The sequence below is a fragment of the Siphateles boraxobius genome, unplaced genomic scaffold (assembly GCF_051911475.1).
Source record: "Siphateles boraxobius isolate OS27281-9 unplaced genomic scaffold, OSU_SipBor_1 12, whole genome shotgun sequence".
Lineage (NCBI taxonomy): Eukaryota > Metazoa > Chordata > Actinopteri > Cypriniformes > Leuciscidae > Siphateles > Siphateles boraxobius.
The window spans coordinates 9,520,699-9,531,573 of record NW_027508722.1 but is presented as its reverse complement, the minus strand read 5'-3'; the positions used below and the strand labels follow the sequence as shown (position 1 = coordinate 9,531,573).

At 47.1% G+C, this 10,875-nt stretch overlaps 1 protein-coding gene across 1 annotated transcript; it reads left to right on the top strand.

Annotated features, from left to right (window-relative positions):
• The first annotated feature begins 4,282 nt into the window (after positions 1 to 4,282).
• Positions 4,283 to 10,614, top strand: LOC143728145 (uncharacterized). Its single transcript, XM_077219345.1, has 9 exons — positions 4,283 to 4,343; positions 5,791 to 6,012; positions 6,455 to 6,606; positions 6,840 to 7,014; positions 7,153 to 7,370; positions 7,682 to 7,892; positions 8,004 to 8,083; positions 9,798 to 10,039; positions 10,422 to 10,614. The coding sequence occupies exons 2-9, from the start codon at positions 5,796 to 5,798 to the stop codon at positions 10,612 to 10,614; spliced, it is 1,488 nt and encodes a 495-aa protein (XP_077075460.1). The 5' UTR covers positions 4,283 to 4,343; positions 5,791 to 5,795.
• Positions 10,615 to 10,875: the final 261 nt, after the last annotated feature.

The following is a 10,875-nucleotide window of genomic DNA, read 5'->3' as shown; positions in this document are numbered from 1 at the left end:
ACCGGGGCTGGGACCACCGAAGTCAAAACCTCCAGGACCACCGGGGTTTTCTTCCTCCTGCGATGATCAGTACAAGACGGTACAGGCAACCCTGCCTCTGGGAATGCAATGGCTGGCCACTCTGGAAGTTTCCTCTCTGGATCCAGAGCATTGATGAAACCCCAGAAGTCGAACTCCTTCAGTACCCCCATCTCCACTGCACTGAGTGGTTTGTCAAGTGCAAAATTAAACAGGTCCTTGAGGGCCATCTTCCCCAGGCTCAGTCCCTCAGCCGCTGAGCTGAATCTTAGGGCAAAGTCTCGGATCTTCATACCCTCCTGATGGAGAGAAACCAACGCGTTGAATTTCATAACCCGTTCATATTGAGGGCAGGTAATCGAAGGGCCTGGTGACTAGTATGCCGTTTTCCGCTGAGTCCTCATTCTAGGCTGGTTCGTTCTGTCACGTGATAATCAGGAAACATAAACGAGGACTCAATTGCAGGAAAACAAAAGGTAAGATTTTAATTAACAAGCTAAACAAAATACAAAGTACAAACAAAACTCCCACGTGGGGGGAAAAACCAGAACAATACTAACAAGGCAAAAACACTAGGAACAAGAAACAGGAACTTAGGCAAACGAACCAGCCCCGGACTGAAAACACAAAGGAGGCTATAAAGGAAACACACACAGGAGGGTAACGAGACAACAGGTGAGGAATGTTAATTACTAAACAGTTAACGAGAAGGGAGGAGCTAACAATTAGACAAAGCACATGGCACGGGAATAATCAGGAGCCATGTGCTCACATGAAACTAGACTAAGATAAACACGACAGACAGGAAATGTCACCACACAGAACTAGTAACAAAAGCAGAACCATGACAGTAGCGCTATAAGGTATGTCCCACAATGTTGGGACTCACCTCCGATGAGGCCTGTTTAAGGCCTACTACCCATCAGTGAGTCAACTGCCCGAACCACCAAGGCCAACCACGTAAAGTGAGCTGGCCTACAGTGCCCTCTAGGGGGCTGTCCAATCAAGGAGGCCTGCTGAGTCCTACTACCTAATGGCCTTCGTTGGCAGAAAAACTGTTTACACAGCGCCTACAGCATCCTGGTGCCTAATCACATTGCCCATGGCAGTGTACTCCGCAAGAAAGCTAGCACCCTTAAAACAAGGGGAGTACAACATACGCCACTCTGCCTCAACGGAGGCCCCAGTTAGTCAGGGGCCTACCATCTATGCATGGGCGTCAGCTCAGGGCAATGCTCTGGCTTCAGGGGAGCGTACTTCGACCAAAGAAGAAGTGAAGCTTACTTCATACTCGACCCGAGCCATAGTGGTGCGAGGTAGGATAAAACAGAACTGGGAGTGAAGTGCTCAGACCTACCTGTATCACAGGGGAATACTCACACCTCACCCTGAGGTTACCAGGGTGCGGGCCTGCCAGCGGCTCCAGGGGTGACAGGAATGTATCTGTGCCCAACCTAGGGGAGTGGGGCTTGAATGAAAGCCAACCACCTACAACCTAGCGCTCGAGCAGTAGCTCAGCGAGGTGAGTGAAGCCTAAATTGGCGGCCTAAATCCGTAGGCCAGTTCTGCACGGCAGGGTCGGGCAGGAAACCCAGTCTTCTTCGTGAAGCGAAAGATGGCCTAACCCTGCTCAGTAAAGACATATATACCACGGAGGCCTATTTGAGGCCTACCATGTTCTTATAAACCATCCTCTGGACCATGCTGCATTACTCTAGTCACCCCAGAATGCAGAGAAGGGGGCGGGCCCTGGCCAAAACGACTCCCATGGGAGGAGGCTGTTTATACAGGGATGCTAGAAACCTACATTCACAAAGTGAAGGATCAGAGGAAGAAATGCTCAAATTTTTAGCAGAGCGCCTCTATTATCCCTGGCACAGCCTAGGCTAGCTACAGAGGCGGCCCTGGTGAGGGCCAGCCTGCAAGCATAGATCTATCTGAGGGCTCGGAGGAGCCACAGCCTTACTAAAGAATATAGTCTATATTATTCCATACAAAGGGCTTCAGAATCGCTCAGCCTAATGAAAACCCAAACAGAGCTCAAGGGGCGACATACTCAGGAAGAAGTCAAACGGACCCGTGGGCCGGACATAAGATCTGTCTGAAGCTCTAGCGTCAGTCAACACTCTAAGTAAAACAATTTTAAGATAGAGACCAACCACTCTACCCTGAGGTGGCTAGCAGCCCGAAGGCTAAAACAGTTACCGTTCTGGCCACCTAACGGGGAACTTCAGGGCCCTGATAATCCAATACAGTTCTCTTACCTTATTACCTTGACATGACCCCATGACTCTATACAGGGAACGAGGTCTGTAAAGAGAAATATGTTATTTTTTTTAATCACAAAAAATACTCTTTGAAAAGACCAGCAGCTCACCTGCGGCATGCAAAGTGAAGACTCGCCAGATAGTTCTTTACAAACCCGGGATCCGCCACTTTACATGCCTGAAAGGGGCGTTTCCACTAACCAAGCCTAGGTGGGCCATCAGAACATAGTTCTCATCATAGGCCCATCCCCAGGCCTGATGTTATGAACGCCTGGGTGTCAGAAGAGAGAGGGGAGATTTCGTGACCCTCCGGGGAGGTTATCCATTACCGACGCTGTGTGCGTTTGCGCTGGATAACCTCCCTCAAATCTCTTCTGTTGCGGGAGTCACGCCTTCTCTGCGACCTGCTCCTCAAGGGAGGGGGCGCACGAGAGGCGACACTGGCTCGCTGGCCCTGCCTACGGTCCTCAGACCGTGAAGGGCCAGGTCCTCCCGCTTGCCGGGGTACGGACGCGGATCTCAGCGGTATACAAGTTTTTAAATGCTGCTGAGCGCGCCTTCGCCTCCCTGAACTTCCCCACCACCGCCACCACGGAGGTGCCGAAGAGTTCAGAAGGCGAAACCGGCGAATCAAGGAGAAAGGCTTTTTCTTTCTCCCCGATGTCGGCTAGATTTAACCACAGATGCCTCCCCGTGCCCACCATCGCCGCCATCGACCGTCCGATCGCGGCAGCGGTTTGCTTGGTAGCCCGGAGAGCCAGATCTGCGGTGCGGCGCAGCTCAGCCACCGGCTCAGGGGACATCCCTGCCCCCTGGTCGAGATCCCCCAGCAGGTCGGCCTGGTACGCCTGTAATACTGCCATGGTGTGCAGTGCAGCACCGGCCTGACCTGCTGCCGTGTATGCTCTGCCATTCAAACGAGCCGTTGTTCTCAGCGGTTTGGATGGCAGGGTTGGAGCTTTCAGTGTTGCTGCCCGCCCAGACACGAGATAGTTCGCGAACGTCTCGTCAATGGGCGGCATTGACACGTACCCATGCTCTCCGATCCCCTCGACATCAGCGAAACTGGCCCGCTGATGTCGGTGAATACGGGCAGAGTATGGGCTCTTCCATGCCCTCTCGATCTCCGTGTGAAGATCAGGAAGGAATGGAAGGCTCACCTGAGCTGATCGTCGAGATCGTCGAGCCTACCGCGAGCGATCTCTCCTCTAGCGCGCTGCCAAGGCAGCTGCAGCCTGTTGGCAGCGCGCTCCATCACATCCACCAGCTCTGCATACACGGGGCAGGATGGCTGAGGAGGTTCAGGATCTACCTGATCATAAACCTCCTCAGCCATCTCCTGCGCGTCCTGAAGAGCATCAACTGCAGGTACAGTCGGTGAGTAATCTTCCCCATCGACCTGCAGTTCGCCCTCGTCAGCCGTCGAATCATCTGAGAGGTTAACAACCCTCTCGAGGCGATAGACGAGCTCCATCTGGGAGCCCAATGATGTAAGTCGCCGCTCGGCCTCGGCACGAGTGGGACCCGCACCATGAGGTCCAGACGCTGAACCCCCTTCACTCGAGAAGAGGGCCAAACGAGAGCGGAGCGTTTTAAGAGAAAAACGCTCGCGGTTCGCACAGAGGGCCCCCTCGAGAACCTCCCGTGCGTGCTCCTCACCCAAGCAAAAAACGCACAGCTCGTGTGTGTCGGCCGGTGTCAGAAACCTCGGACACGGGTCGACACACTTACGAAAACAATCTGCCTGAGCTGTGAGTTCATCTTTCTCTTACCTTCCCTGTATACTTGAATAAAGTTTTTTCAAACAAACAGTCCCGAAAGACGATGAGATGATTTGTCATATTGCAAGGCGCCCTTATATACTTCCAGGGCGCACGTTAATCATTACTCTAATGATTCACGGGCTGTTGAGTTCCCTTCGAAAGGGAACATCTTGTAGTCAGTAAGTTAACGTTAATGTGCTTTCTGTATTTCTCTAACGTTACTGTCTGTTAATAGGAAACACCGGACCCACCGGACCCTTTCTGGTTGGTTGTAGGCTATAGAGGCACCTGTCAGGTAGGACTGGGCTAACGTTATATGAAAGGAATTAATATCACAATAATCATAAAGACATAGCCTATCACATTATCTTCTCACCTCTATTAAATCACTTAACCTATCAATAACCTAATCTGCAATTTTCAGATTATATTCCTTTGGATATTTCAGATCAAATTTAGAAAGAAATGTGTTTAAAGCTCCAGTAGGTAGCTTTTGTAAACAAATATTTGTTAAAACTGTCATTATGTCCTGAAAGTAGAATATGAGACAGATAATCTGTGAAAAAAATCAAGCTCCTCTGGCTCCTCCCTGTGGTCCTACTGCCATTTATAGAAATACACCGCTCCCGGTCAGAAACAACCAATCAGAGCCAGGAGGAATGTCTTAGCAGTGTCAATCACGCTCGTGTACGCGCTGATCACCCCTCTCTTGCACAGCGCGAGCGCGTACCGTCGTTCGTGACTCTCCTGTTCAAACTCGTTCATCCAAATGAACGAATCTTTTTTCGAGTCATTTCGTTCATTCAACGAACTTAATGACTCGAAAAAAGATTTGTTCATTTTGAACGAGTCTTTTTCGGAGTCATTTCGTTCATCCAATGAACGAATGACTCGAAAAAAGATTTGTTCATTTGGATGAACGAGTTCGAACAGGATCACGAACGTGCATCACAGAACAGAGCAAGGCGAGCATTTGTGCTTATAAAACTTAAAGTTTTTTATTTATTTTTGAAATGACCGATCGTTTCACTAGATAAGACCCTTATTCATCGTATTAGACATGGACATCTTGGATGACATTGGGGGTGAGTAAATTATCAGCAAAAGTTTTTTTTTTTAAAGTGAACTAATCCTTTAACGTTATCTTAGTAGCTATAACTTATAGAAAGAGTGCAACCTTATAAAGTTACATGTATTGCAAAATACATAATGATTTGAGGACCAAGTTTGTAGTCAAAGTATGGGCAGGCCATAGTCAAAGTAAAGCATATTGTTGATGTTTCGTCCCTATTAGTAAATGTTCCATAACTGTTTATAATCCGCTGTCATCGGTGGTCCTGCTTACTAGCCTGCGCGTTCACGGCAGGCTCCGCTGTGGGGGAGGAGCTGTGGAGGGAGGGCTGCAGCGTAGCAGAGAGCAAGAGGGTTGGACCTGTAAGTTGTGCTTGTTAAAATTTTCAGGCTAAGTCAACATTTTCTCAAAACTCCCTACTGCAGCTTGATATTATTAATTAAGACAACAGAATTGTGTATTACAATATATTCAAAATGGGTCTTAAATTTCATTTTGAGTGGCAATAAAGTCTTAAATATAACTTGCCTAACCCTGCAGATACCTAATAGTAGAAGTGTTTTTTGTCAGAATACTGATGTTAAATGTTAGCTTAATAACAGTTTCTGTCTGCCAGTCATTTATTGATTGCTAAGCCAAACAATGATTTTTATTTATTTGACAATTTTAGAACACATGGAGAGGAAGTTTGCAGTGGTGCGGTGGAGTGAAGGGGAGGATTTTGGGAAGCTCAGTGACATAAAAACTGATGCCATAAGGGGGTATGATGATCCCAAGATGGACCAGGGTGGGAATCCCTTTGCCACCTACTCAGCCGTAATTGAATGGTGCCATGGGACGAAACAACGAGGAGGCTGGCCTCACTACAGAGGCACTCTCATTTTTGTTAGTGGTAAGTTAAGAGTTACTAACTTACTCTAATTCATACAAACACAAGTACTTTGTGGTTTTGATGCTGTAAGTGACACAATCAGTATGTCATCTGACAACTGTCAAATATGAACAAAAATTTAACTATGTTAAAAATGAGATGATATAATAACACTTTGACAGTTGGAAATAGGTTGAATAAAGCTTTTTGAATAGTTGTTTAGGTCAGGTGTCATGTATACCTTATGCATTACCCCCTGAATATTTGCGTAGAGTATACATAGGGTATGCAAGTATACAAGTATATGAGCAATGCAAACAGAGCATGCATGCAGTGCTTGCACTTATTTTGGAGCACACATCACTAACTGCAAGTATATTTTCAGTCTTAGTGTTACAAGAGGATGATCTGGTGTAATCAGCTGTTTGAGTATAACTCTGGTCTATTTGCTTTTGTTTTCTAGCTACTCGTTTTGAGACAATCCGTAAACTGAACTCACTGCTGAAGCAAGAAGAACCTACAGAGCTGACAAAGAGGGCCTCAGTGGCCCCCCAAAAATATGGGGACGATTCAGATTGCTCAACTGATATTGAAACTCAGTCTCAGCAAGCAAAGGTGACGTAAATTTACTTTTAGCTCCTATGCAATGACCATATTTCCCAGTGGTACAATGTACATAGAATGTGTAAGGAGTTGGCACTATTGTGTAATAGGCATTACTATCTGGCTAAATCTGTAAGGATTCTTGATTCTTGATATTGATTCTCTTGTACATAATGGCTGCTCAACTCCAGCAATAGCTGTCTTTTTATTTTGTTTTTTGTTTTTTCCTATCTCTTGACACCCAGAAGTCAAAGGCTCCCAGGAGGACAGACCCTGCAGAAGAGTTTCTTAGGCTATATGGTCAATCACAGCCTTCTTCAGATAATCACAACAGTCCGACTCAGACTGTGGTTGAATTAAAGCAGGAGATCAAGGACCTGAAAGAAGAGAATGCGAAGTTGAAGGAAATTGTTCTTCAAGGTATCATTGATTCATATCAAATATTGAACCATCAGACAAGTAATAAACCTTTCTCTAAATGACTGTAGGCTGAATTGGCTGTATTGTCCTAAAAGAGTGATAATAATAAATTATTTGTTTTTTATGTACTGTGTCTAGATGTGCCAGGACTCCTACTGAGCTTGAGGAATATAATAGATTTGGCTGCACCTCCTAAGAGATCCAGGGTGGAGCCTACCACAGCATTACCGGCCCTTCCAGGGTCTCCGCAGTCCATGTCCAGTTCTTCATGTGCCACTTCGCTGTCCCTCCCCAGATCTACGCTGTCCAGTTCCACATCTGTGTCTCCATCCCTGACTGCCTCCCAGTCTTCTAAGGTAATTGTTTTTTAAAGAATAAATAAATACAGCATATAAAATAGATCTACTGCTTGCCAGACTTGCTTTTAATTATTGCTTTTACAATTAAATTCAAATTTGCTTTATTGGCATGAATGTAACAACAATATTGCCAAAGCGTCCCACAAACCACATATAAACAATCAACCACATACATTTCATTAAACAAGAAATCACAGTGTAAAGTAATGAGTATGGCAGATCTAATGTACTTATATGTCTAAAGTCTGTTGGGCTGAAGAAGTCAGACATACTGGTATTTTAAACTTTAATGCTCACCTTGTGTCCAGGTTGAGATCCATCCTGGGACCGGAGTCATGGTTGAGAAACTGGCGTGGGCCTATGCCCTCAATGCCAATTCGGCAACAGTCTTTGTGAGACATCTGCTCACCGCAGTCTTTCCAGTGGAAATACTGCTGGTGACCAATCTTCGGGGGAACAAACGAGGCGGAGGAGAGGCTCGTCAACCATTAGACAAAAATAAAATGGATGCCATTTACAGTATGTTTTCTTCTTTTTAATGGGTGTTTTACCAATATTCTCTGCTTTTGTGTGTTTCCTGATTCCAGCCTACAGTAATATTTTTTGCACTGTTTTTTTGTTCATGTTTAGGTGCAACTCTTGAGAAGTGGCCAGGGACCCAGCTTTCCAGCATTGGAAGTACGATCAATGCCAAGAACTCCGGTCAAAAAGTAAAAATGTTGGTGTGTACACAGCTCCACATTAAACTGTTTTGTTTGCTCTGAGTTTCACACAGGTGTGTCACATAGTATTTGGCCCTGGGGCAAAACAGGTTCTGACTTCTGTCTACTGAAAGTATTTACTGCTTAGTGCCTATTTATTCTGAGGTATCCAGTGTGCAGAAGAACAAAACTGGCATATATGTAAGCCATTAAGGCATTTTAAGTTTACATTCTAAAATGTTTTTGTTTGTGTACTTTGCAATTTCAAAATCGAGTATATTCAAAATATCAAAGTAAACCGTAGTAGGCAGTATTAGCATATTGCTCAGAGCGATTGATTGCACTTAAGCCCCATGCCTCGTTCCTTGAATGTGAATACACCTGTTTGTATTGACAATGTTTAGTTGTTGGTGACACTGTTCCCATGTTAGAATAGGAATAGGATAAGCATGTGCTCCTCAGGTTTGTATGCAGGCTTGTAGTGTGTGAAAATATCAAATTGTGAAAGATATTCCTATGTAGTCACAAGTTCATTTAAATGTAATATTTGAAAACGTTGTTCTTAGGATTAGGGTTTACTGCTGTCAGCACTGTAATCCCAGAAGTATTTAACTGTTAATAAAGAATATTGAAAAGATATACTAGCAGCTTTGTTTTTAATATTACAGATGTATTCAGACTGCATTTATGTCATTGTATGGTAGAAAGTAGTTGATGTGGGTGTTGACCAAACCATGCCTTGCCAGTTTTAACTCCGCTTCATCAAATGGTTTTGACTGTAGAAACTCATATGAAATTATATAATTTCTGTCACGGTAGATGCATTCTCTGTTCCTTCTCGTCTCGTGTTTATGTTGTGGTATTAATGCACGTGTGTAGTGGGCGTGAGTGTATGACATCACCTGATCCGCTTCAGCTGATCCTCATTCACTTCACCAGCTGCAATCAATCTCACCACTCTACTTATACTTACCGCTGTTCTATCATCCTTGTCAGAACGTTGTTTGATGTCGTTCGTGTTGGTGTTCCGGTGTCCAGTTCCTGCCTTGTGTTCCTGTTCTTCGTCTTCGTCGCTGGGTTTCGTCTGCCGTCTCACCGTCACCGCACCTCTTCACTTCATCACGGATCCTGACCACCGAAGTCCCTGTGTCACCTTTTGTTATCTGCCTGTACTGCTTATTATTCATCATTAAATCACTGTTCGCTTGCTATTGCTTCCAGTCGTTCATCACTCAACATGACAGAACTATCTGACCAGGAAAGGGAAGCAGCGGGTGCGGCTCAGAGATCGACGGAGGAGTTTATTCACCATAGCATCAGGAGAATGGATTCTCAGCAGAGAGAGATCGGCGACACGGGCCGCGCAGTACAGGCTTTGGTGACGCAGGTGTCCGAGCTCGTGACGCAGGTGTCCGAGCTCACCCAGCAGATCCAACGCCTACAGGGTCCCACTGCGCCGCCCACACCGGCCGTTCCTCCCACACTACCAGAGAGACCCTCCCAGTCAGAGCCCCGTCTTCCAGTTCCTGAACATTATTCCGGTGAGCCAGCCTTCTGCATAGCGTTTTTGACCCGCTGTACTATGCATTTCGCTTTGCAGCCTCGCACGTTCGACACTGAACAGGCTAAAGTAGCGTTCGTCCTCACCCTGCTGACTGGGAAGGCTGCGCTTTGGGGAACGGCGGTGTGGGAGAATCAACACCCATGCTGCGCCTCGTTCCAGACCCTCGCCGCCAAAATGAAGAAGGTGTTCGACAGAGCTGTCTCTGGAAGAGAGGCAGCCAGAAGACTGGCGGAACTGCAGCAAGGAGAGAGATCGGTCTCCGACTATTCGATAGAGTTTCGGACCCTGGCGGCGGAGTGCGGCTGGAACGAGGAGGCGCAGTGGGATATGTTCCTGATATGGCTGGCTGACCACGTCCAGAGGGACATCTACGCCCTGGATCTACCCACCACTCTCAACGGGTTGGTCGACTTGGCTCTGCGGGGACCGACCCTCCACGATCCAGCGGCAGGGACGTGGTCAGCCCCGCCTACGATCCCGAGCCCATGCAGGTGGGTCGAGCTCGGCTTTCCCGGGAGGAGAGGGAGAGGCGGAGATCCCAGGGCCTTTGCCTGTATTGTGGAGGAGCGGGATAGTAAGATTGAGGCTACTATCGGGTGGGATCTCCGCTAGGAAGACCTCATCATCGATTACATCTACCTCCACACTCCTTCCGGTAAGACTAAGGTGGTCAGTCCAACAGCACGACTGCCATGCACTTCTGGACTCTGGGGCTGAAGGTAATTTTATGGACCACACTTTTGCACAGAAGATTCAGATTCCCCTCAGACCTCTCACTCACAGAATTGCAGTTCACGCACTTAACGGACAAGAACTCCCCACCATTTCCCTTTGCACTGAAGACATTACCCTCACCACTTCCGGCAACCATTCTGAGACTATTTCATTCTACATCATGGACTCACCTCTTGCACCCGTCGTCCTCGGACATCCCTGGCTCATCCGGCACAAACCCCCGAGTGGACTGGCACCATAGATCAGTACTGGAGTGGAGCAAGGAATGTCATAAGTCTTGTCTCTTGTCTGCCTGTTCGTCTGTGCCTGTTTCTGTGTTTCAGGAGGAAGCAGGGGATTTGTCTAACGTGCCCGCGGAGTACCTGAAGGAGGTGTTCAGTAAGTCTCGTGCTGCTTCTCTCAGACACAGCCGAAGCTGTGTTCTCCAAACTGAAAGGCCGCTTTGTTTCAGCCCCCGTCCTTGTCGCCCCTGATCCTTCACGTCAGTTCGTGGTGGAGGTCG

What these genes read in the sequence shown, in the direction of transcription:
- LOC143728145 (XM_077219345.1), top strand. Translation starts at nt 5,796, where the DNA reads ATGGAGAGGAAGTTTGCAGTGGTGCGGTGGAGTGAAGGGGAGGATTTT. An exon ending in GAAGGAAATTGTTCTTCAAG is followed by an intron (nt 7,015 to 7,152) that starts GTATCATTGATT and finishes TACTGTGTCTAG; the next exon opens with ATGTGCCAGGACTCCTACTG. An exon ending in CCAAGAACTCCGGTCAAAAA is followed by an intron (nt 8,084 to 9,797) that starts GTAAAAATGTTG and finishes GCCTCGTTCCAG; the next exon opens with ACCCTCGCCGCCAAAATGAA.